The 26,836-nt window shown below is 30.9% G+C and overlaps 5 protein-coding genes across 10 annotated transcripts; 1 reads left to right on the forward strand and 4 right to left on the reverse strand.

Moving 5' to 3' along the window:
• The first annotated feature begins 784 nt into the window (after positions 1–784).
• LOC121206435 (heparanase-like protein 1) lies at positions 785–9,036 on the forward strand. 3 transcript variants are annotated; one of them, XM_041077362.1, is made up of 10 exons: positions 785–1,249; positions 3,446–3,663; positions 4,723–4,759; positions 5,114–5,297; positions 5,725–5,873; positions 6,346–6,579; positions 7,129–7,318; positions 7,453–7,578; positions 7,950–8,049; positions 8,131–8,655. In XM_041077362.1, the coding sequence occupies exons 2-10, from the start codon at positions 3,454–3,456 to the stop codon at positions 8,527–8,529; spliced, it is 1,629 nt and encodes a 542-aa protein (XP_040933296.1). In that variant the 5' UTR covers positions 785–1,249; positions 3,446–3,453; the 3' UTR covers positions 8,530–8,655. The 3 variants fall into 3 exon arrangements, with proteins under 3 accessions (XP_040933296.1, XP_040933295.1, XP_040933297.1); XM_041077361.1 differs by lacking the exon at positions 785–1,249 and adding an exon at positions 2,080–2,305 and having other exon boundaries at positions 8,131–9,036; XM_041077363.1 differs by lacking the exon at positions 785–1,249 and adding an exon at positions 2,411–2,431.
• On the reverse strand, positions 8,814–14,255 carry LOC121206436 (plant intracellular Ras-group-related LRR protein 7). The gene is made up of 10 exons (XM_041077364.1): positions 13,918–14,255; positions 12,760–12,829; positions 12,608–12,654; positions 12,214–12,322; positions 11,976–12,061; positions 11,583–11,673; positions 11,315–11,400; positions 10,052–10,138; positions 9,813–9,946; positions 8,814–9,062 (listed from the first exon to the last, which is right to left on the reverse strand). Exons 1-9 carry the CDS (start codon positions 14,014–14,016, stop codon positions 9,836–9,838), a joined length of 786 nt encoding a protein of 261 aa, XP_040933298.1. The 5' UTR covers positions 14,017–14,255; the 3' UTR covers positions 8,814–9,062; positions 9,813–9,835.
• A 1,185-nt stretch (positions 14,256–15,440) lies between these two features.
• On the reverse strand, positions 15,441–18,393 carry LOC121206437 (40S ribosomal protein S19-3). Its single transcript, XM_041077365.1, has 4 exons — positions 18,182–18,393; positions 17,027–17,117; positions 16,702–16,885; positions 15,441–15,766 (listed from the first exon to the last, which is right to left on the reverse strand). Exons 1-4 carry the CDS (start codon positions 18,263–18,265, stop codon positions 15,694–15,696), a joined length of 432 nt encoding a protein of 143 aa, XP_040933299.1. The 5' UTR covers positions 18,266–18,393; the 3' UTR covers positions 15,441–15,693.
• Positions 18,394–19,605: 1,212 nt separating this feature from the next.
• Positions 19,606–20,458, reverse strand: LOC121206438 (NAC domain-containing protein JA2-like). Its single transcript, XM_041077366.1, has 2 exons — positions 20,132–20,458; positions 19,606–19,955 (listed from the first exon to the last, which is right to left on the reverse strand). Exons 1-2 carry the CDS (start codon positions 20,379–20,381, stop codon positions 19,753–19,755), a joined length of 453 nt encoding a protein of 150 aa, XP_040933300.1. The 5' UTR covers positions 20,382–20,458; the 3' UTR covers positions 19,606–19,752.
• Positions 20,459–22,731: 2,273 nt separating this feature from the next.
• LOC121206440 (protein FEZ) lies at positions 22,732–25,044 on the reverse strand. 4 transcript variants are annotated; one of them, XM_041077370.1, is made up of 3 exons: positions 24,496–25,044; positions 23,958–24,069; positions 22,732–22,967 (listed from the first exon to the last, which is right to left on the reverse strand). In XM_041077370.1, exons 1-3 carry the CDS (start codon positions 24,941–24,943, stop codon positions 22,913–22,915), a joined length of 615 nt encoding a protein of 204 aa, XP_040933304.1. In that variant the 5' UTR covers positions 24,944–25,044; the 3' UTR covers positions 22,732–22,912. The 4 variants fall into 4 exon arrangements, with proteins under 4 accessions (XP_040933304.1, XP_040933303.1, XP_040933302.1 ...); XM_041077369.1 differs by having other exon boundaries at positions 22,736–22,967; positions 23,958–24,072; positions 24,496–25,042; XM_041077368.1 differs by having other exon boundaries at positions 22,737–22,967; positions 23,813–24,069; positions 24,496–25,043.
• Between the last annotated feature and the right edge of the window lie 1,792 nt (positions 25,045–26,836).

A 26,836-nucleotide genomic window follows, 5' to 3' on the forward strand; every position in this document is an offset into this window, starting at 1 on the left:
TAGTATACATCAACTTGAATTCTATTTAGGTATGCTAATATTATACTTTAAGATTGTGTCAGGTCATCATCGTATCTTAACAGAATTCAAGAAGATTATTTCTTTTATTTTGTATCTAACATATTGAAAAAACAAAGTGTGATTAAAATTCAAGAGGGTTATTTCTTTTATCTTAACATGATAAATGACTTGATTGATATGGTTAACTAGTGAGATAAACAAGGAGGAGAACATGGTTATTTGGGTGGTGGTATGCCTTTGGCCAAGGCGGAGAGTTATTGAAATTGGTTTAAGTTTTTTGGTGATAGATTTTTGACGAGGAAGAATGAAGAAAAATGTGATGAGACTTAAGTCTTCTTTAATTGTTATCCTGAACTTATATGCTAGGAGATCAAGATGTCTACATGTTTAGATTTAGGTGATAGTTAAATCATACGTTGTTCCGTTGCAATGACAATAATATTCTAGGATATAATTTCTTAAAATGATTGGGTAATCAACAAGTCTAGATACCCAATGTATTCTATTTATGTTCAATAAAAATTATCTTATACAAGCTCGTCACTCATACGTGATTCATCAATTTCGTTTAATCATATAAGTTTACCCATTGTGAGAGGTTGGCCTCTGTCCATCATATTTCACTAAAATTTTGCCTATAGGTGATCAACACAAGAGTGCCAAAATCCTGCTCACACGTAATCACCACAAGCGTGCAAAAGCTGTGCAAAAATTCTGCCTACACGTATATCTAATCTGTTAATTTCCTGCACCAACTTGATTAGGTGTTGTCATAAACCGAGTTAACAAACTTTGATCTCAATCTAACCAGGTCACTTGAATACTCCTCTGTCTCTCGTTAATATTCGCACGCCTGCGACATCATTCCACCGCCCGGGAGTAGCATACACATTAGAAAGAAGTACATAACCTCCTTCACGGTGCGGCCTCAGTTCAATGAGTCGTTTTGCGGCTTGAATCCCAAAATCCACATTCCCTTGAATCTGGCATCCAGTCAGAATAGCCTGTAAAACTGCTGGACCTGGCTCGAAAGGCATTGACGAAATTGCATCCCTTGCTTCTTAGAACTTTCCAGCTCGACAAAGCAGATCTATAAGATAGACATAATCATGCCCATTTAAGGTCATACCGTGAGCTCCATACAGTGAACTGAAAAAATGCAGGCGTTCTTCAGCTAAACCTGTATGGCTACAAGCATTTAGGATTGCTGTGCAAGTAACCCGATCAGGTAATATGCCTGCCTCCAACATTTGCTTGAATTGTTCTAATGCATGAATACCATGTCCATGCTGGCCTAGAACTGATATAATGGCACTCCGAGAGCAGATATATCAGTCTAAGAAACCTTGTAGATGGGCATGGACACGGTATTCAGGCATTAGAACTAATATAACTTCTATCTTATAGTTCTAGGCCAGCAAATCGGACCATCTAATCAAATTAAAAATTGGTCAGTATATTAATCTAAACAAAAGGGTTGAACTGGCCTATTAACGAATCTCTCGGAACGGAGAAAAAAATTGAGGATTGAAGGTTTAATAAATTTAATTTTTTTAAATTAATTAACTAATTATTGTTAGACCTACTATTGACCAATTGAACCTGATTAAATCAGTGGTTTGCTCCGTGAATTTTCAAAAACATTGAAATTTAACCTTGGAATTATTACTAAAAATTTCCGGTTCAAACTCAAATTTAAGTCAGAATGATTTTCATTATCGTTGACCCAATCTTAAAGCCCCGAGAATCGAGACTAACGTGTGTTTGCCTGGTCTAATACTCGAGTTCTTCTTATTGAGTAAAAATCATCAAAAGTTGTAGTTGAAGGCATTACTTAAAAAGGCAACAACAATCTCTCTATTTCAACAGCTGTTGTTAGGTCATTGTCTTTGCGGTGCTAATAAGCTTTTCAGCTTAACAAAAAAGTTTACTATACATTCATGGTGAATGCGAAGCTTTTTCTTTTATACGTGAATGCTAATGTTTTTAACGTAAATTTTTAGCCAAACCCCACAATTCTGTGTTCTCTGACGCATTTCATCAAACATCTTTTTTGATGTCGTGGAAAAGTGGCAGTGGAGCCTTAAAATAATGATTTGACAGTGTATGACTGTGTGCTTGTTTGTTGTTTCCAAAGAAACTTCGTTGCATTTCCCTGTTTTGCCTTTTCCCCCCCAAAAGGCTGGTTTCTTATATCGGTTTTCTTCCCCCCTCCCTTCTTTTGTTTAACATGTTAGAGTTGAGCTTGATCATAATTCATAATTTTTGTCTTTGGCAATTGCAGGTTAGTTTTCTCTTCAATGGGTCGTTTATAATTTTGTTGAATTTTGAAACTTCGATTGATTTTGGATTTGAGTGAAACTCAGTGAAGAACAATGGCCTCATTTTTTGTTCCATTCTTATGGCATATGTATATTAATGCATTAATGATGTTTTTTTATGTTTTGAGATCATATATTTATAAACACTGTTGGTGTTTGAATGAATCTAAAAACATGCCTTCTCTATAATTAATATTTTTTTTCTTCTGAAATTTACTTAGAAAATGCTAAATTAGCTCATTGTAAATGGCAGTTCTTAGATAGAATTAGATTAGAAGCTGCAGTCAATTATAAAGTGTGTTATCCAACTATATCCTTACCTGGTTTGACTTTGATTTAGTTAAAGCATATGTCTGACAAATATTTTGATAACAACATTGTTGATGTTGAAATCAGACAAACCAGAGATGGTAGTGGCATTGGACGGTTCACCTTGATTAGGGTAAGGTGGAGGGCCACGGTAGAGGGTGCTTGGATTATGGTAGTGGTTAAATCGGGTATTAAGGAGAAGTGCAGGAGAGAGGGAGAGAAAGAGAAAAAAGAGATCCTGTTTTTAGTCGGGACAAAGGGTTTATATACTCTTAACTATAATCTCGAGGCGTTATGTGTCATCATTATAATCAAGTCAAGAGAAGGTGGCCTAGTGGTCTGTTCCCGTGGGCTTAGATAGAGTAGTTGGAACTAAAAGTGGCGGTTAATAAGGGGGTTTATCTGCGTTCACATGTCCTCGTGCAACTGTAGAGTCGAGGAGTGCCCTGAGGGGTTTATCCAGAGAGTAAGCAAGACTTTTGTTCGGCACAGGTCTGGAGGGTTGTTTATGAGGGGTATAAGGTCTCCGAGGGTAGAGGTATAACAAACATGATGGAAAAATCTTAAAAAAAGTTAAGCCTACTTGTGTCACATGTACCCTTATACTATAATCATCCGATTCCTAAAACAGCTGCAAATAGCTGAGCAAGGTCTTAAGATTTGATTTCTTTCAATTTAGTAACATTCTGGAAAGATGTTTGAAACATTCAAGATTCTATGTTTTTGCAACTCATTTCATGTTATGCCACAAGAGAGGTTCAATTTCTGATAGAATTGTGTATCTTCTTTCACAGTTAATGAAATGGAATTTGGCATGATTTTGATCTTATTTGTGGCTTCAATCCCTACAATTTTGGCTGAAGATATTAGTTATGGAACAATTGTAGTTGATGGGACTACAAGTATTGCTCAAACCGATGATAATTTCGTTTGTGCTACAATCGATTGGTGGCCTCATGATAAGTGTGATTATAAGCAGTGTCCGTGGCACTATACATCTACAATAACTTTGGTGAGGTTTCTTCTTAAAAGATTAATCTTTCTTTTTGAATTTATTGTGTTTTGTTATGTTACACGCATTTAAAAGTGAGTATTAGATAACTTCATCGAAGCTCACTAAATAATTAGTAAATTTACATTTTAATCACTTAACTTCAAAAAATTACAAAATAGCCAATAAACTATTCAAAACTTTTCATTTAAGTCACTGAACTATTAAAATTGCTATTGTATGACATTCTCTGTTCACATTGCCTACACTAATCAAAAGCTCTTCTACATTTTAGTTTGTTTTTTCATTAAACAATTATGAACATTACGAATTTGTGAACCAAAATTCATATAGTTTCTTCAATCTCCGACATTGATCGTCAAATCAACTTTAATTTGAGTTATGTTCTTTTACGCATCAATATGTACTGATTTATCGTATTGATTGTTGAATTGTCACTTAGAGCTCAGAATCTAAATTTAAAAAGAATAAAAAGAAAAACTTAACAGCCCAATAATTTAAATATAAACTTTCAAATAGTTTAATGACTTAAATGAAAACTTTTAAATAATTCAGTGACCATTTTGTAACTTTTTGAAGTTAAGTGACTAAGATGTAAATTTACTAATAATTTAATGACTTTTGGTGTAGTTTATCTTTTCATATTTTCGAAAATAAGACTCTCATACCCTTGTCTTAATATGTATCGAAGAAGGATACTTTAGAAAAAAAAAAGAAAAAGTTAGAGCACTATAACTAGGATGAAGTCAGAAAATTATTTTAGGAGCGGAAATTAATTTGTTTATTTTTACGATAGTAAAAATATAATTTCACCACTTTAATATTTATATCTTTATGATTTTTAAAAGATTAAATTAATTTTTTATTATATTAGGGGGTCAAAATAAAATTCTACCTTTACTAATTTAAATTTTTATAAATTTTAAAGTACCTAAATAAAAAAATTTTCATTTTAAGGGTGACCCGCGAGCCCCAGGCTAACCCTGAATATAGCTGTTATGTTTAAGGGAATATTGAAGCAATTTAGTAACTAAATATGCTTTTCTGTTTTTGTAACAGGACTTGTCTCATCCTATCCTTACCAAAGCTATCCAAGGTTTGTATTTATACTATCCTGTTTCAGGGTGAATGTCGGATGCATATGGTTATATTCGATTTTTTATATTCAGAAGACCATACCTCATACACCCAAGGGGTAGGCAGGGCCTGGCCCTTAAAAATGGCAAAATATTATTCTAGTCTTTTAAAGTTTTTAAAACTATAACTTAATGGTAAACATACACTTTTGCCCTTCAAAAATAAAAATTTTCAATTTAATTTTTTTAAATTTCTAAAATAATAAGAATATATAAAAATATAATTGTACTTTGACAACTTCATTTCTGTATGGTGCTGAGTTTATTTGTTGTGAAGCATGATGGGGCTAATCCTTGTTCTTCACATTGTTTAGCTTTCAACCGTTTGAGAATACGAATTGGAGGGTCTTTGCAAGATCAAGTGTTGTATAATGTTGGAAATTTGAAGTCTCCTTGCCATCCATTCAGAAAGATGAAACATGGGCTGTTTGGATTTTCAAAGGGATGTTTGCAGATGAAAAGGTGGGATGAACTAAACCATTTCTTCAATGCTACCAGGTAAGATCAGCATTTCAAGTATAGTAAAGTTCCCCATAGAAGGTGAATTTAAAAAGTTTTCAACAAATATAAATATACATCAAGGTTTGTTTGCATAGGGTATTTCAAGGAAGATATTCATTTCGATGCAAGACCATTTTGGTCGCGAATTTGACAAATAAGACTATTTTGGTATTAGAATTTGACAACTAAATTTATTTTGATCTTTAAGCTTAAATTTCATCAAAATTTGATTATGTGACCAGTGTTCTTAAAATATGACTGGGTTGGTTGCTCATACCCTTTAACCCCTAAACCATTTTCTTGAATTCACCCATGATCACATCCTTACGCTCATATTTAGTTTTCAAGAAAAATGAACAGTAGAAGCAACCTATATTAAGCTTATGCTGCTAATACGAGTATCACTTGATTCCAAAATTTGCAGTGTGATGTTGACCTTTGGCTTGAATGCACTCTATGGGAGACATAAATTAAAGGGGAGCCTTTGGGGAGGGGAATGGGACTCTAGCAATGCAGAAGATTTTATCAAGTACTCCATTTCAAAGGGATACCAGATAGATTCATGGGAATATGGTACACAGTTTTAGACTAATTAAGCACTTTATATTAGTAGTGATAATGGTCGATTCGGTTCAGATTTGGAAATTTTCTGCAGTAATTTTTTAAAAACTGAATTAAATACAATAGATAATTAACTTGATTCGAATCGAATTTCATTTATTTGGTTTGGAGGCTGTCGCTCCATCTTATGTGACACCAACATTTTTTTATTTTATTATTTTAATAATGATTAATAATATTTTAATTTATATTTTGAGTGCGACACCTATTTTTACTGTAACAAACATATCATTTTTGTAACTATTTTAGAACCGATACCATTTTTGAAATTAGTTATTTTTAATATTATTTTGATAAATTTCTTACTAATTTACCTATTTTTTGAGAATAAAAAGCAAAAAAATCTAATTTTTAGTGCAAGGACCTTCACGGTAATTTTTCCTTTTTCTCTCATCTCTAATGAAGCCTTTGTCTACTGTTTTAGGTAATGAATTGAGTGGAAATGGTGTTGGTGCACATGTTCATGCTGACCGATATGGGAAAGATTTGATCCACCTAAAGAAAATCATAAAAGAGTTATACAAAGGCTCCCAATTTGAACCATTATTAGTTGCACCAGGAGGATTCTTTAACCAACAATGGTTCACCAAGCTTCTTCAGGTCTCTGGCTCAAATGTACTTGATGCTATAAGCCATCACATATACAATTTGGGTGCTGGTGAGTTTAGGGTAGAAGTCTATACATTAGGAGTCAGATTGTATTTTGCTCGCTACTTAAAAAATGAGCAAATTAATATAGCTGATGGAATAACTAGACAGTGACACGTGGCATGCCAGGTGTACCTCCTACTGATATCCATAAACAATTTTTAACTGTAAAAATAGATGAAATTTTTAATAACATGACCAGTTTGCTTTTTGATATAACATATAGGGACTAATTTGCCTATTTTTTAAGTACATGAGCCAAAATGCAATCCAACTTCTAGTATAAGGACTCCATAATACTTATATCACTTATACACTGTATTGCAAAACCCGGATCAAATCAGTTGGTTGAATCGAGTTGAATACTTCACTTGGTTCAACTAAAAAGAATTGGATTAGATCAGAATAAACCCTGTTTTATTTTGAGAAGACTTGGTTAATAGACATTTCGCTTATAACATTGGAACATATAGACTCTTTTATGATGGGAGTGTATCATTGTGTTGGTGCTCCGTAGGCCTCTATCTGATGTTTTTTTAAGCCTTATTTTTCAATTCAGGTTCTGATCCCAAACTTGTGAGTAAGATATTGGATCCTAACCACTTGAACAAGGTTGCAAATACTTTCATCAATCTTGCACGCACCGTCCAGACGCATGGTCCTTGGTCTTCCGCATGGGTCGGAGAATCCGGTGGGGCTTATAACAGCGGCGGTCCTCACGTGTCTGACACATTCGTCAACAGCTTTTGGTAATCACAATTTCTGAACTAAACCCGTTTAGCATTACCCTTTGGTATACAGGTTGGTTTTTGTGGTTGAAATCATAGATTAGGAGTTTGAAAATTGAGTTTTGAATGAAATGATCTTATTGTCATGATTTTAGGTATTTAGATCAGCTTGGAATGGCTTCCAAGTACCATACTAAAGTATATTGTCGGCAAACACTAATTGGTGGCAACTATGGTCTTCTCAATGCCACAACATATGTTCCAAACCCCGATTATTACAGGCAAGAAATAGACATTTCAAGTTCTTTACTTGTTTGTCATTTTGGTTTTACGTTGCTTCGTTTTTGCTTAAAATATTCGTACCTGACATACATTGAAATATAGGACCGACCAAATATATGGAAAAACTTTTTAAAAAATTGAAGAGAAGCATAAGGGTATCTGACATTGACACTCAAATCCGAGTGGTGAACTTGAAGGGGGAAGAGTGACAGAACTGTGGAGTTTATTTCATATATAAGCGTGCAATTTGTATGAAAAGGACATTTTACTTTGGGGCTTTCTTTGCTTTCGAACATATCAGACACTGACACTGAAATTTGACTAACTTTGTGTATAAAGACCTTTTTTATGTTTTAATGGTGCTGAACAGTGCACTTCTATGGCATCGTTTGATGGGAAAAACGGTTTTAGCTGTTGGTAGTGATGCATCCCCCTTTTTGCGATCTTATGCCCATTGTTCTAAAGGAAGAGTGAGTGAGATTATGTTGGGGATGATTTTTCCAAAAATTCTTCAAATATATGAAATATATTTAACATTCATGTTTATGCAGATTGGTGTGACTTTACTCGTGATCAACTTGAGTGATCAGACGAAAATCATTACGGATGTTCAAAACGGTATGAACAACAACATCAAGTTGGCTACAGAACAACAAAACATCAGCAGGAAGAGCTTCTCATGGTGTCTTAAGAACACAGCTTCTGGAGCCGAAATCAAAGCTTCTTCTGACAAATATTCATATAGAGAAGAGTATCACTTAACTCCAAAAAACGGGTACCTTCAAACCCGAACTATGGTTCTTAATGGCATTCCTTTAGAACTTACAAGTACCGGAAACATCCCAAGGCTAGACCCTATTCGTGTTAATGTTAAGTCTCCGATATCCATCAGTCCGTTGTCGATTGCCTTCATAGTATTCCCCAACTTTGTTGCTCCGGCTTGCAGATAATCGTTCGAGATTCCCTTTCTTACGCTATAATATAGTTTTTCTAGGTTAGTACAAGTTTTTGTCAACTTTAATATCTATACTCGTACTTTCCTCTAAATATAAGAAAATTCCTTTGTCCTTTACATACATGCATATGCATGTTAAATTAAAATTTCCACTAGAATGAATTATTTAATTAACCTAATTTATTAATAATAAAAGTTCAACAAGAAATCAAAAGTCTGATTTGAAATTAATCATTGTACCTAATCACTAGGATTTCAAGTTGTAATTCACTATAAAAATATTTCAAAAGCGAAACCATCCTTTTAACGATATACAAGTCTCTGCAAATTACATGGCATTATGGTAAAAACTATAAATAAAAACGAAAGCTAAATATCAATTATTTACAAATAAAATCCAACCCCAATTTTTGCAAATATACATTTTATTTTTTAAGAGAAAAAAACTAGTAAATTATCAACATGATCTGTCCCAATCCACACTCTTTGATATCTGTTGCTGCTCAAGATTTTGAACCATTGTCCCCTCTGTTTAAATGGGAAAAAGAAAAGGTTGATTTTAATATAAAAAAAGAAAAGAAAAAGGGGAATATACAAGACAAAATATGGAGTTCCTAATCGGGAAAACATGGAAATTGGCCTCTAACTGTACACTTTTTAACGATTTGACACCTAAAAAAGATATTCATACTCGGGTACATGAACTTTCATTTCCGTTGAGTTAATGTACCTAATTGTAAATTTTGTTCTTACACTACCAATTCGCTAAAAAGATGTATGGATCTTTGGGATAATGTGGGACGGATTTTATCTAAAACTGTCCTGACCCAACCTAAAAAAGATCCACCTACCTGCTCCTAAACCCAATTTAAGGAAAAAAAAACTGTCCCTTAATGATCAGGTCAGGATAAAAGCCGATAAATTCGGGTTATTTTGCCAACCCTAGGAGGACATGGTTTAGCCTGCATGCATCCTAGTTCATCTATAAACTATCAATTTGTTTCAGCGCAAGTACTTTCTGCAGCCAATAAGCTTTATGTCATATATATCGGCATTATGTATAAGAACAGCAACAGCTGATTTTACCATTTTTCCTGTTCGAGTATCTCTAGTCTTAAATATCAAAAGGTCTAAAAATAGATCGCTAATTTAAGTGATACATCATCAAGACTCGAATACCTCGTAGACTAGTACTGACATAACATCATTTAAGCTGTTTTATCCAATAACTTCAGTGTCTATGTGCAATAAACTTAATACTGTAAGACTCAAACTTACCGGAACTAGAAATGCAGCAGAGTTTATAGATCGACACCCTCATCGAGGCCATTCGAACCAATCATCACATTAGAGTCAATTTGCTTGTCAAACTTCTTCTTCCTTCTTGCTTCGAATTCTTGGAACCCTTCCATCTGAATACATATTTTTTCAGTTAATTAAAACACAGGAAGCTTTAGTGATTTTTATTTTCCGGATTACTTGAACCATATCTGGAAGTGAATCATGGAGATACTTACTTGCTGAAACTGATCCATTGAAATAGGATTGCCGTGAAGAGAGATATTCTGAAGAGCTTTGCAGTCTTTCAATAAATTAGGAGGAATCTGTCAACCAAGAGATATCGGTGTATAAATCGAAAATGAACTACCGAACACTGTCCTCAAACAATGTATATAACAAAAATCACAGACTTAACATTCAGATTCTTTTTCCACTCAGTAAAGCGAATCTGCATGAGTTGCTATGTACATATTTGTATAAGCTGCATTCACATAGGGAGTTCTGTGCTATGGTACTTGGACTAAGATGTTAGTGTTAAGTATGAGTATATTCAATTTTTCTAGGTTTTCCCATGTATTTAGCGAGTCCTTGGAAGCTCAATCCCTATATCCATATCCAAAATTTTGTCAAACATGTCACGGGTACGGATATCTAAAGAATATATAAAGAGTTGGAGCAATCAGCAACCCAGGTCCTATGCAGCCAATGCACAGATGAAATCTAGCTCTCCACCACATAAGATACACCTGCTTGATTTTATAATTATATTTTTTCCGTATGATTCAATTAGTTAAAGGAAAGTATTCATTCTTTATGTTAAGAACTATACTGTCTGGACTCTTCATTTTTCTTAAAGTACACATTTCTGGACATAGGTATAAAGGATATAACTCTCCAAATACATTTAAAAACCTAAAAATTGAATATATCCGTGTCTGACACATGCCAGTATTGGACACATGTCATTACATGAACCTACATGATCAGCAACAAATATTCAAACCAAGCTTTTCAAACTTAATCTTCTCGAATATTCGTATTTTATACATTTCAGCATTAATTTTCAATTGTACCATAAGGTCTCTACCAAAATCTTAAAGGATATCTTTGAAAGCTTCCTGATTTAGACTAAACACAATTGAGAAACATTGGCATATTTCTTGTAAGACATCAGGGGCAGAATTTCTAATAGAAATAAGTATACTGGCTGATGTTTCCCCGACTCCTCATTTTTCTTGAAGTGCCCATGTCCAAAACTTGTGTCTAATACAAGGATACAGGGGTACAACTTCCAAGGATCCTCCAAATACATGGAGAAATCTAGAAAAATCTGATCATACTTATGTTGGGTACATACTCATATTTGACATTCACACACAAGGCCGAGTAACTTAGGTAACCAGCACGACTTATGCAAAGGGCAAAAGAAATTCGAAAAAAACTACTAGTGTTGTGCAGCAGGAAGAAGTTAGAAATGATGCGAACAGTGTATTAAATACCTGGCTGACTTTGTTATTGTTTAAGCAAAGTGACTTTAAGTGAACAAGATTGCAAACAGATGCAGGAAGTTCTTCGATAAGATTATCTGCAAATTTACACACAGTCATAAATCCATAAGTTTTAGAAATATGATAGAAATACATGAAAGTAGAAAAACAATGTCTAACACATATTTGAAAAACAATTATTTAACAAATGAGCTTTAAAAACAGGCATGCAATTTTAGTAGAGAAGTGATAACTGCTGAATATGCATGCATAAACATACCATTTGCTTGCAGCTCTTCCAAAGAAAAGCAGCTCCCAACTGATTCAGGAAGATACTTTAACTTGTTGTTACATACATTAAGTAATGACAACTGCAGTACAAAACAACGTAAATTAGATCCATGAACTATTTGAAACATTCTAAACATATGGCATACCCCACTCATTTATTGTAGGTTTACTTAGTGCTTTATCAAATGTCTAATACCTCTTAGCATTCTTTTTCTTCATTAAAAAATTACCATATAATAACGTAAAAATCAAAATAAGATCAACTTGGCTGATCTCGAGATTATTAGGGAAGCTTAAACCAGGCAAAGATGCAAATCTTTGTGAAACCAAGTATCAAGAACAGTTCTACAAGGTTCATTATTATATAAGTAGGGTCACTTACATTGCGCAAGCTGCCAATAGTCTCGGGCAAGGACATTAACATATTTCCAGAGATCGATAACTTCTCAAGTCTTACCAGCTGGCCCACTGGACAGAAGAATGCAGTTAGAAGGCAGTGAGACAGTACATTTACCCCATGAAGTTTGCAGACATTGCCATGAAAGCAAATCCGCAAACAATGGAGGCAAAGAAATGGGTACATATTAGATTTTTCTTACTTATTTAGAAAAGGATATTACATTCATCAGGTAAGGAAGTAATTTGATTCCCATCAAGTATCATAACTTTCAGAGACTGAAGCTTCCCGATATTAATTGGTAGTTGCTCGATAAGATTACTGGCTAAAATCTGGATGGAAAGAAAAGAGAAAGAGATATTTTAAAAGGTAACTAAGCTTTAAATAAAATCTCTTCATCCATCACAATAAGTCAATATGCTAATGAGGACAGACAAATACTCATGTTCGATAAAATAATTTAATCGAATGCATTTGCTGATTATAACAGCACACTCAGTGCCGCAAAAAGTTACGAACATGGAAACAGTAATTCAACAAGAAAACAGCATTATTCAACATGCACATGTCAAAAGAAGCTATAAATATTGCTAACAGTACTTGCATGTAAGTCTTACCAGACGCTGCATGTTGACTAATTTGCTGATATCCACAGGAATTTCAACTGCGCGGAAAGATAAATTAATTAATAAACCTAAGGATTCACTAAGCCAGTTTAAGATTCTTTTTTTCTCCTTAAAGGAAATTCTTAAGTTGGGAAATGCCAAACCTAATTTATTGTGCGTTAAATCAAGAGTACGCACAGATCTATCTAGCTCAAGAACTTCATCCGGAAATGTCTGTTCAAGTCAAAGCACACATCAGCAGACACACAATTGAACAAATGCAAGAATCCCCCAATAGAAGAACAACCATGTGTTTTCATCCAATATGGCATAACATTTGAATAACCAATTGGCATGAACCCTGCATCTATCTAATTGTAATTGATCCCCACACAAAAGGCCAACATGTTAGATTAAGGCTTTCTTTGATTGCCATTTTGGATAGGAATGGTAACGGTTTGGTTTGGTTAGGAGAAAAATTTATGGTCAATGTGCCATATTTTGGTTTCTTTTGAAAACTGAACCAACCCAAACTGAATTCAATTGTTTATTCATTGGGTTTTAATTTTTTTCTTAAAAAAAAATCATTTATATAATATTTTAAAGGTTTTTTTTCCCTAAAACAGGAATAAAAATAACATATTATACAAAATTAAATAATAAAAAATCAGTTCAATGTGAATTATGACAGCTTTTCATCTTAGGAACCATAAACCGAACACCAATTAGAAATGGACTAAATACAATAAAAACTGAACCAAACACTACAGTTCTCAACCCTAGCTTTGGCTACTTGATTTTTATAGTTTTTTGCTCATAGAAAGGTGTTTAAAAAAAATGCTAAAAAGCAAAATAACAATTAATCAAAAATAAATTAATGACTAAAACACAATACAAATTCTGACCTAGTTGACTAAATGTAAATTCCTTCCTTCAATTCTCCAAGAACAAAGCATCTTTAATTTGCAATTCATAATAACTATTAGCAAACAAAATTAAATGATAAAATACTTAATTACACATTTAAATATCAAAAATTCATTGAAAACTAACTGTATAAAGACCCCAAAACACACACACACACACACACACACACACACACACACACACACACACACATGGGATTTGGGTATAGAATTGGTCTAATAATAAGCAATAACAACACTCTTAAAAGCTCTACAATATCATCGAATCAAATAAAATTTGGATAAACCCAGAAATCTTAATCATCTAAAATATCTATCGACTTCCTCGAAATACTCGAATTACATATAACCGGATCAAAAAAACAAAAAAGCACCCAAGAGAGGTAAATGGCTTGCCTTCAATTTGGCATCACGTAAAGCAACAATGCCAGTTGATCGCCACCGAGCAATCCTATTAGCTTTGGAATCAGCGCCTTTACTTTGACAACATCCCATCTTTTTTTCCTAAAAAATATTTCCCACTATTTTCCCAGAGAATTTAACCGGGAAAGAAACTATGAAGAAGGGAAAAAAGGAAAGGAAGGAGATTAAACAGATGAGTCAACAAAGCTTTGAGCAGTCTTCAAATGGTGTGCTATTGTTTTTGGTGCAGACGAAAAACCGCGTTGCTCTGAGGTGGGATTTTTTTTGACGTTTTCTGTTGATATATGGGTGAGCTCCTATGGCCAACTCGTTCGCCGTATTTTGTGCTAAAAACCACGTTTTAAGCATATATTTTTAATTTTTAATTTTTAATATTTATAATTATTAATATATGTTTTGAGAGAGATTTATAATATTGTACCATAACACACCCACTAAGTGGGTGAACAAAATAATATATTTTTAAAAAATCATATCATTTTATATGTTATCATTTAAAAGGAAAATGGTATGCCTAGTTTGGGCATTCACATATATAAATTTAACTTAAAAATTTGTAACTTTTAATAAAAAATTTATTTTAAATATATTTTATAAAATACTTAAAACAAAAAAGAATAAGTTTATTGTATTAGTTACTAATTCAAATAACTTTTTACTAAATCAAACCACACTGAACTTAATTAAAAACATTATAATAACTTAAATATTTATTAGTCATAATTGTAGTTAATTATTTTTTTAAAAAAAAGCTTGTAAACTTTTTTTAAAATAAAATTAAGGATGGCAACGAGATAAATTTTTATCTGCCCCAACCTCCACCCAAAATTTGACTCTAATACCAATTTTTAAGAAAAAAATCCACAAGATTCGACTCCGAAATTTAATTTTTTGTTTTGAAGTAAAAAATAAATTAGTTTAAAATTGAAACTAATATTTATTTAATTATTTAAAGTAAAAACTTATTATGTATATTAAATATATTTTTGTAAATATTTCGAAATGAGTGAGCAGACTAACCCCAAAAATGGAGTGAAACCTCGAGTTTTTTTATGATAACAATGGTTATTTAGCACATTTTTTGGATTATAAAATTAGCAATTTTTAATTTATATGAAATATAAAGAACTTGCAGACTTCTAATATTAGATTGGTGATAATATAAAGAAATTTTAATAGATAAAGCAATAAAAAGTGGCTTCCAACAATATATTTACTTATTTATACATAAAAACACACAACATTATGTAGTACGGGTAACCTTTATACTGAAGTTCAGATCGCATTTTACCTATTTTACTTAAAAAATCAAATAAACATACAAAAAATAAGAAATACACATATATGTCGTGGGTACTTAAAAACAATGATTTTAAATAGAAAGGGACAAAATGCAATCTAACTCCTCCTAGTACAAAGACCTTCATACTACTTTTATCCTAATCTAATCAAATATAAACTTACCTAAACAAGGCCGAATGTTGAACACAAATAAGTAGAAGACAAACATGATCCAATTTTTTTTCTCGGGATCATTTCACTAGTAAATTTTTCTAAAAGCAAGTTTCAAAACTTTTAAGGTCATAGTCAACAAAAAAACCATAATGAACTTGAAAACAAAAATTCTAGATATAGAATGGAAGATACCAGACATGGACACAAACAGAACTGATTTTAACACCATCTCATAAAACAGTAATCTTGCAAACAAACTAATTTTTCTTAACTCAATCCATATAGTGAAATTTCTCAGAGGGTAACTGCAATCCTTCCAGCAACTTGATCGAGATCCCGTTGGCCATTCGATGTGATTTTCCTACCACTGATACACAAGCATACAATTTTAGTAGTGTTTTAACGGATTGAAGAATGTTGACAACTATGTTACACCAACTCGAGATGAGTTGTTGCTAATCAAGCATCCTATCGCACCATAAAAATAAAGAACTTCGAGTACACTCAATTTTTTTTCTTTTCTAAGTTTTTTCATACATTCAAAGCGTTAAATGCATATATGAATATGTATTGGATATATAAATCTAGAAAACATTGATAATATGCAATATAGTTTGCTAAAAATATCATGGAGGCCTTTGTACTAGGAATGAGAAAATTAGCCACTGTACATTAGATCAAAGAGCAAACTAATCTTTTTTGTTAAAACTTCCATCCATTTCTACTGTTAAAAACTAGTTCCTATACTTCAGCACGAGGTACACTTGGTACGCCACATGTAATTGTGGTTATTCTGTTAGTCATGTCAATTTTTAACAATAGAAATGAATGAAATTTTTAATAAAAAGGACCAGTTTGCTCTTTGACCTAACATACAAGACTAATTTGCTCATTTTTTTACTAAAGGGGGCAAAATGCAATTTGACTCCTAGAACAGGAGCTTTCATAATACTTTTACCAATATAATTAATACAGGCTCTAAACAAATAACTTCCGCAATTTAGTTCTTAAATTTTTTTGAGATACGAGAGTTTAAGACCCAAAATGATTAATAGAAAAAAAAAAAAAGGAAATCTAGCATTGTTATATCAAATGTTTTTCCAAGTGAAAAAAAATGAAAATTGTTATATTTGAATCCTTTCGAGCTAGTTTTGCTTGATTCTAACAATCCTAGCCGAATTGCCTCCTCGTGAAATATTCATAGCCTACTAAACCAATTAGCTTTGATGCCACCAAAGTATTAAAGCTAATAGAAACAAAGAATTTACGAAAGCCAAGAGTCATATAAAAGGGGGGACTCACCCTTCGGTATCAAGATCGACGATGTTCACATTCTGCAATTGCTGGAGAATATGACGAGCAATAGACCCACTGCTCTTGCAGAAATGGCGTGGGCGGCTACCGTTCCTCTTGGCTCCTCCATATATCCTCCTGAAAGCACCAACACCAAGACCTCCCCTCAAGTAGATTTTCCTTGCCATGGAAGCTACAAAGTAACGTAGTACGGATTTCATGAGAAGTTATAGATGCATATGGTGCATTAGTAGCACTCTCTGATAGGTGCCTAAACAAACATAATAGAAAATAACAAGTGGAAAACGGATTCGAGAGTGAGATATCTACATACCAGCTCTTATATAGTACCAATCAGGGTCGTACGGTGGAAGCTCCTTCAATTTACCACCCTTGACAATATCGGTCCATGGAGGAAGCTCAATCTGTTCAAAAGCAGGAGAAAAGCAAACATAAGGAACAAAAAGCAATACATTGACCTAAACCCCTTATTGCTTCTTATTCTTTAAGCATCAAGAAAAATTAGGCATATAATAAAAGGTTTGCTTACCTACTGCCACAAGACACTGATTAAGTATTATTCAATTACAAATTTAAGAAAGCATTTTACATTCAATGCATTACTTTTATTGAAATTGCAGCAGTGCACACGATAACACACATCAAAGCGCAGAATCCTTAATCAAGCTAATGAATCAGACTGGGATATATAATTTTTTACCCCTGTACTTGGTAACTAGATTTTTTCCGGTTTCAAGCAATTTCTGATTCAATTGGTTCAACCCCTTTGTTCAGACCAGTATATCGATCGGTTCCTGGTCCAGGCGGTCCAACCAACCAATCCAGTTCCAAGAAAACTGGTCAAATAGTCAAATCTTGACAAAATCCAAGTTCAGGGACTAAAATGAATCTAGTTACCAAGTTCAAGTATCAAAGTGGAAAAAAAATATAGTACCAAAGTGGACTTAGTTGCCAAGTAGCCAAAAATTATATTATCCCAATCAGATTCATTCATAAAGCATTATTTAAACAACAAATAATCTGGAAAAAAAACCCATGGTACCATAAAAACAAATTAAGAACCTAATTAAGGCCTCAATTTTTTTGTAGCTGTCCTAATTTTTCATCAAAGCTAGCTGTAGAGCAAAAAAGCAAAACAACAACAAAAGAACAACGAATAGCAATTAAAAATATGCAAAGAGTTTCACATAAATATGTAAATCAAACAATTTATTATTCAAATAATGTATTCTTTGAAAAAAAATCACCATTGATCCGAAATGAAGCAGCAAAGTAACAATCAACTGGAGACGAAACAATACGAATAACAGCATTTTTTTCTGAAGATTTCCCATACTCAAGTAAACATTAGCAACAAAATGCAGAATTAAACTAAACCGAAGGCAAAAAACCCTAAAAACAGTTTAAAAGACAAGCGTTCAAATCTACAAGCAAGCCTCCATTTTTTTAAGGGTTTCTAAAAGCAAACCTTGCCGGAGCGTTTGAGGTGGGCGGCGTAGCCCTTCACGAACTCGTGGGGAGAAACGTCCTTCACAGTTCTCGCTGCCTCCATTATTATTTTCCCTGCGGCGGAAGCTGCTTGCGAGAAATGAAGTTTGAGTGATCTGAGTGTTTATAACAAAATTAGGGTTTTAAGTTTTTGGAGTTGGTTTGAGGAATGGTCAAATTCTAATTTTGATCCTTCTATTATGCTCAAATTTTGAAATTAATCTTATACTTGAATCTGATATAATTTAACCCTATACTTTTATAATATAACTATTTTTTTTAATATGAAGAGAATATAACATTTATATAAAATGAGACTCACATCTGCGATTTAGTTAATGACTCGTTAGCTAGGTTGTTAATTATTTAAATTAAAATATCATGTTTTAATTTAGTCCTTAAAATATTAGTATCATATTTTGTTACGGGGTTAGAATTTTAATTTGGTAAATCGCGTCATCTTAGGTAATTTTTTTAGTTCAAATCTACCTAAGTCAATATTACTCTTAAAAAATGAAAATTCTCTCAAAAATATTTTATTACTTTGAAAATTTACAACTAATGATTACAAATGAGGGGAAAGTCTCAATTTATAGTTGAACTCTCCAAATCCAATGATGCAAATTAAATTACATATATTCTACGAATCGGGCCGATTCAAGTGAATTAAATGAGCCCTATTTGATCAGTTGACCTCCATGAGACATTTCATACGCAATGATCACAAGAACTTTGATTTGCGACATGTAACAATTTCATTAACATAGTAAAATTTGAACATACATTAATTATAGCTTTCTTATGACAACATGAAATAACTTTCATAAAATATATTATGTGACATAAAAATGAAATAAACAAATAAAAATATTGAATATGAAGTTATATGATTTCAAGAGACGTATGTTTTTTAAGTTACAGATACATCAATAGTTCTTACTAAAGCATGTCATTATAACTACTAAATTGAATAATTAACTCAGTAATTAATTAAAAATTAACTTTAATGGGCTTTTTTCAATAAAAGAAATAATATAAAACTCTTACCATATTTATTTTTTATTATTTGTATTAATTTTTTTTCTTGAATATTTATTTATTATTAAAATATTAATAAAAAAGCATACGAAAAATATACTTTTTTTTTACAAATAACAAATTGATGAAACCTTATTTATTGATTGATGGGAAAAAAAGTAATGCAAGAAGAACATACTTGAACCCAAAAAAATGAAACTGAAATAAAAGTGGAATTTTATAAACTAAAAATATTCTCTTCCTCTTATAACTCTCCCCATAGCCCATTCATCCTGCAAAATGCAAATAATATTTTAAAAAATTGTTATATTTATTCAGAAATTTATAGTAAAAATTTTAAATTCTGCAAGCTAAATTATAAAAATATACACTAGTAATTAAATATTTAAAAAAATAAAAATTATCCTCAATATAGGAGTATGTAAGTTTGAATGTACAGAAATATATTATTATACATACCTTAACTTTGAATTTTTTGTAAAATTCAGCAGGTAACCAAAATTTATTCATTTTCTAATGTGTTTTGCCGAGTTTTAAATAATACACAAAATAAAACTTAAAAGCTATTTTATTTCCCATTGTGTCGAATATCTCTTTTGTCTTTCTTAATTTCCAAGACCCTGCATTATTTCCAACATCCCAAATAGGATTATTGGGAATGTTGTTGTCCTTGTGAATGAAAAAATACCATTCTCTTTCTCCGCTACAAAAATGAACTACAAAGAAAAATTAAAATAAATAAATTAAATATTTTCAATTATAATAAGAAATAATTGAGGAATATACCATGATAGATGCATGTATTTTTTTATGCTAAAAATAAAAATTTGAAATAATTAATGATATAATTACGTAAATACTATTACGTAAAATCAATGTTATTGAAAAGTACCAGAACTCATTGGAGGCGTGGTGTAAAATTCAACGTCTTCAACCTCTAGAAAATCCGAAACGGGCAACAGATTACCCAACACCTTCTTTATCAAATACTGCTTCACCAATTCTTCAGGCGTCGGCAAAAATCGAAACCCCACCGGAGGTTGATTATGCCAGTCGTTATAATAATCTTCTTCAGCCGGAATTCGATGGCCCCAATTTTGATGAACATCTTCGTAGTTTTTTTCAACTTCCACCATTGCCATTGTAGCTGTAGGTCGTAAAAGGCTTTGGGGGATTCAAGTGGTTTTATAGATGAAGAAAAAGAAAAAGGAATCCTATTACAACTTTGATTAGCTTGCTTTTCGATAGGAAAGAGTTTAGATTTACGTAGTGTCGATGGAGGTATTTTTGTTTTTCATGCAACAACTTCTAACTGTAATTTAGACAGTACATTGGTTGGAATTTGTGTTTTTCATGCAACAACTTCTGAGTGTAATTTATGTATTTGTGTTTTTCGTGGAACAAATTCTATGAAACTGTAATTCATTAGAATTTATATTTAGTAATCCGATTAAACTTTTAGCTTTGTTGGTAGAATTGAAACTTAATTAATATAGAGTAATTCATTTAAGGGTAAACTACAAAGTAGTCACTTTTGTTTTCATTAGGTTACATTTTAGTCACTTGTATTTGAAATGTTACATTTTGGTCATTTACGTTAACGTGTTGTAACATTTTAGTCATTGAACCGTTAATTTCCGTTAATGGTGTAATACTAAGTTGACGTGGCACGTTAAATCATAATTTCAAATAAAAATTTTAGGTTAAATTATACAATTTGTCTCCATATTTTTCATTTTAAGCAATTTTTTCTTTTATTTTCTTTTAACTTTCCTTTTTTTTTTCATTTTCTTCTGCTTCTCCCTTTATTTTCCTCCCTTCTCTATCTCTTTCAATGTAAAAAGAAAAAAAATTGCTCAAAACAAAAAAAAATTATAAGGACCAATTGTATAATTTAATCTAAAACTTTTGTTTGAAATGATGATTTGATGTGCCATGTCAATTTAACCGTTACACCATTAATGACAATTAACACTCAGTGACTAAAATGTTACAAGATAATAATGTAAGTGATAAAAACGTAACATTACAAATATAAGTGACTAAAATGTAATAGAAGAGAAACAAAAGTGACTATTTTAATAGTTTACCCTTCATTTAAACACACCTCACTTAGACTTTTTTTTATTTATTTAAAGATCGATTAAACATATATGATGTTGATTTGGTTGTTTTTAATCATTGTACTTATTCGATTTTTTTCTAATTCTAATCAAACGATACTTGTTAAAATTTCTAATTATCACATGTGTAATGTCATATCAGTTTATTATTTTCACATGTTAGTAATAGAAAATCTAATTGATAAATTTAACTGTCGTCGTTTGCATCAAGATTAAAGTTTCAAATTAAAAAAAAGTATTTAAGAATGATCCAATTGATTACTAAAAAAAGAAAAGAAAAGAATAATTCAGCTAAATAATATGGACTAAATCTACTATTTTACGTATTGTATAGGACTAATAGTAAGATTTAACCAAATGGATTCAACTGCCACAGTTTGGTTTAAGACTTAAATTTCAAAATTAAAAAAACATAAAAACTAAATTTGACAAAATTAAAATAGATGGATTAAATACACAATTTACACAAAGTAGGGGAAGTAATAGCAAATTTTGCTGAAAATGAAAAATTTGTAAATTTGGCACTGTCATTAACAATTATTTTTATTTTAGTCTCCCAACTTTAATAAGCTTTCATTTTGATCAATTGTCTTTAATTCAATGTTATTCTACACTTATTTTAATCACCCAGCTTTAATTAGTTTCACGTTGGTTACTCATTTTAGCTTTTTAAAATTAATTTTATTTTTCCTTTTTTTTATAATCAAATTGGTTCTTTTTCCCCGAAAAACATGGGATTTTTAAGCAAGAATTTGGGTTTTTATAGGGAAAAATCAATTTATTTTTTAATTTTCTTAATTTTACAAAAAAAAATTACAAAATATTTGGATTTTGCAGAGAAAAATCATTTTATCTTTTTAATTTCTTTTATTTTATCTTTTTAAGAAAAATTATTTTATTTTTTAATTTCCTTTATTTTTCTCTTTTAGAATGAGTTTCTTCTAAGAAAAACTTGAGTTTTTACATGTTACATAGAAAGACTTCAATTTTATCTCTACAACTCTGGTAAAAATTTGTACAAATGACCAAAGTAAAAACTTATGAAAAGTAGATGACCAAGTATGTAGTTTGCCCTACATTCATTTTGTAAACAGGGGGCTGCTTTACTTACACTTATGACCTCTGTAACTTCATTGTTTTGTCGATTCATCCTCTTACTCACTTTCTCGATTTGGTTGTCATCTTCCACCCCCACAGCTGTTAACTTCTACCTCTCATATTACTTTTTTAACAGTAGCTTAAGTTGATTATTAAATCAACTAATTTTTTTTTAACAATTTCATTTTTTATATGACTTATAATTATTAATAGTCTTCCTCTAATTTATAAATAAAAGAATAATGTATTTTAACATACTTAAAATTATATATTTTTATATTAAAAATAATATTCATACTAATTGAACTAATACTCAATTTATATAATTATTATAATTTCCCAAAGATATTTTCGGGAAAATGACTTCCCGGGAAATTCAATTTACATAATAATAATAAAACAACTTGTCAGACAAGAGAGGGAACCAAAACCGAAACTATACAACTGGAATTTTATAAACTAATGATATTCTGTCCCTCTTTTAAGTATCCCCAAAGCCCATTCTTCCTGCAAATAATGATAAAAAAAATAGAAATGTTATTATAGTGAAATTTCAAATTCTGCAAGTTTTATTATAAAAGTGATGCAATGTAGTCAATTTTTTTTGTTTTTACAAGCTGATCATATATGTTTTATACAAGGGCGAAGCTAAAATAATTTTTTAGGGGGACTGAATAAAATTTTAAATTTTTATAGTCTATATCTTTATAATTTTTAAAAGATTAAATCAGATTTTTATAATCTTAAGGGCCAAAATATAACTTTACCTTTACAAATTTAAAATTTAAAAAAATTGAAAGGCCTAAATAGTAATTTTCTATTTTAAGGGCCTCTGTTAACCCCCCTAGATTTGCCTTTGGTTTTATAAGTAAACTATAAAAATAGTTATTATAACGGTAAGCTGACATGACACGTAAAAATATTTGTTTGAAATGATGATTTAAAGTGCCATGTCAGCTTACCGTTACACTATTAACGGTAATTAACAGCCCAATAACTAAAATATTATAAACGTAAGTGACTATTTTGATAGTTTACCTATTTTTTTATATAATATCTAGAACTACTTATAATCTCTCAAAACTCAAATCCTCCAGCATGCATTCATTTTATAAAAAAAAACATACATTTATTTTTTTTTCAAAAAAATAACTTTATTTATAGAGTAATATTAAGTGAAATGATGTTTGAGGGGAAAAACCAGAAAAAGAGAGTAAATATTTTTAAAATAAACATTAAAAAAAAGACATTAATCTATTATAAATTCAATTTTAAAATTAAAAACAACAAATAGATGTTGCCAAATGTATAAAAGAACAACTCATTGTTTCATAATTACTTTCAGAATGTACCTCAAGATGGAAATCTTTGTACCATTCTGGACGTAATTGAAGTTCATCCATTTTCCAATGTGTTTTTTTACGACGTTTCGAAAAAAAAACAAAATGATTGTTAAATGCAACTTTATTTCCCTTCGCGTCATGTATTTCTTCGTACCATTTTAAACTCCAAAATCCTAAATCATCTTCAACTTTTCGAATAGTATTATTCGAAAAGTTTTTGTTCTTGTGAATGTAAAAATACCATTTTTTCTCTCCGTTAACGAAATCTACTGCAAAGAAAATTTAGAATAAATAAAGTTAAAAGATATTCAATGATAAAACTAATAATAAAAGCAATAATTTGAGTAAATAATTGAGGAATATTTGAATTTAATGTAGTATTGGACTGTAATTAAAGATCATTGTATATATATCATGTATATCGTTCCACATATCATATATAATGTGTTATAATTTAATTTATCGATATAATCATTACATATATCACGTATATGATTCGACATATCATTCTTATAGTATGTCAAGATTTCATATATAATTATTAATTATATAACATTTTATGTATATGATCCGACACATTATTCATATAATATTTCAGGATAGTATGCAATCTAACATATTACACAATAAATTCTCAATTATTAAATAAATAAAAAAACCTTATAAGTAAAGCAGAAGTTATTAAAAATTACCTAAACTCTTTGGATGTGTACTATAAAGAACAGCTTCTTCAACCTCTGAAAAATCCCCAAAAGGCAACGGATTATGCAAAATCTTGTTGATCAAATACTCCGTAATAAGTTCTTCATTTGTAGGTAAAAACTGAAACCCAACTGGAATTGGATTATCCAATTCGTAATGATCTTCTTCACGATCTTCTTCGACTCGATTTTCTGAGACCGGAATCGGATAATCCCATTTGTGAAGATCTTCTTTGACTGGGTTTTCGACTTCGTCTTCTTTGACTCGATTTTTTGATATTTGATGAAGAAAAGGCCAATGAAGGTCCTCATAGTTTTGAATCAGTACCATTGGCGTAGCTTTAGGGTGACACAGTATATGTATATGTATATGTATATACGTATACATATATATATATATGTATATTTGTGTATATGAAAATGACGTGAAGAAAAACATGAGTTCTTCAAATGATTTTATAGATAAAAGTATTAATGGATTTGGGAAAACAAGAGTTTAATTGCTTAAAATGCTACACGAATTCGAATCCTATTAGAACATTGACTCGCTGGCTAGGTCAATGAGAAAGATGAAACGACTTTTTCATTTTTTTTTATTGTAATATTTTTTAGTTGAAAAATTTTATCTAAAATTCTATTTGTGTTTTTCAGGTAACAAATTCTATTTTGTTTTGAAAAAAAATTAATTATTCATGGAGTATATTGATAGTGATTTCTTTACTTTATGTTCAAAGCAGGGCTCTAGTCTTTTAAAATTAAAAAAAAATTAATAAAATTAAAATTACACTTTAACTCCTTAAAAATAAAAAAAATAATTTATTCTTTTAAAAGTTATAAAAATATAGACTATTAAAATGATGAAATTATATTTTTACAATCGTAAAAATTTACAATTTAATTTTGACCTCTTAAAAAATTTTCTGACTTTATCCCTGGTTGAAAATTATTTATAGAGAGTATACTTGTGGTCAAGTTTTTTACTTCACTTTTTGATTGAGTATATGTGCATTTACAATTAAGTAAATGTGTATTTCATTTAGTTAAATATGGTTTTTAACTTTGTCTGCGGAATTCACAAAATTTAAACTAACATTTAATTTTATTATTATTAATTAAGTTAATCAGACGTGATGGTTTGTTGAAAAAAGAAGGGTTAATTATACTAATATCTTCCAATTATTGTTCGAAATTTAAAATTAATCCCTCGCAACAAGAGTTTGTTTTTGATGTTTGCTAATCTTAGAGGGCAAGCTGATCAGTTAATATCAACAATGAATAAGTTGGTTCATTGATATACGAGATTCAAGCTACTATTTGTTCGAGAGCATAGGCTCTAACTTCCAGTGTATTGATATTTGCCAGTTAAAGTGTTTTAAGTGTCACGGGTCGCAATTTAAAACTTGTAACCGTCACACTAAATGCATCCAATAGAGGTCTATTGTTTAGAAGGGAATCATTTGACCCACAAGAACTGACTTGATTCAAAGAACTGTTGAAAAAACCTGTTATATTTAAGTCCAAGTGGCCCAATAATGAAGATATGACAGCATAGGCTATCTTAGTAAATATGAGAACTAATCTTAAAAGACTGATAAAAATCATATCTTGTAAAGATTAGATTAGATATTGTATATCTTGTAAATCCCATGATTTAAGAGATAGGCTAATCTTATCTGCCAATATAACTTAATCTAGACTGTCAATTTTGGGAGAACTCAACTATAAATAAAAAACCTCCCCTCACTTGTAAATCACTTCATTCATCCATTGTTTCCTTTTTTTTTTTTCTTTTGTAAATAAGAGCATATTAAAAGCATTTACTTAAATACCTTTCATACATTCCTTTACGTGATTTTCTATTATTTTTTTAAAACTTCATTTGGCATAATTACTTCTACCATACAAAGTAGTGCCTTAGAAGAATTTTAAAGAAATCGTCAATTGTGGTAATTAAGTTGATTTAAGTAAATTTAAAATGAGCGAATCAACTAAGGTTACACAGATCACAAGACAAAAAAATCTAATCGAGTGACATCATGAGAGTTGTCTTGCTCCGTACTCTAGCTATTGATTGGTTGAGGTTTTGAAGTGGAACATTTTTAAATTACACATATTAAAGAATAAACACGTCATAGCCAAAACATTCATACACAAACCATTTGTTTTAAATATATTCGCCAAGCTCAATAAAACTGTAACTTAATTTCCCCAGCTAATTATATGATACTGAAACTGTAAGATATCATACAAAGTGATAATTTTGACTTACTTTAAACCACCGATTCTTTCTAGAAACTACTGTAGTTGACTAGGTTAGTGATCATTTGGATAA

This window comes from Gossypium hirsutum, chromosome A09, assembly GCF_007990345.1.
Source record: "Gossypium hirsutum isolate 1008001.06 chromosome A09, Gossypium_hirsutum_v2.1, whole genome shotgun sequence".
In the NCBI taxonomy this organism is placed as follows: domain Eukaryota; kingdom Viridiplantae; phylum Streptophyta; class Magnoliopsida; order Malvales; family Malvaceae; genus Gossypium; species Gossypium hirsutum.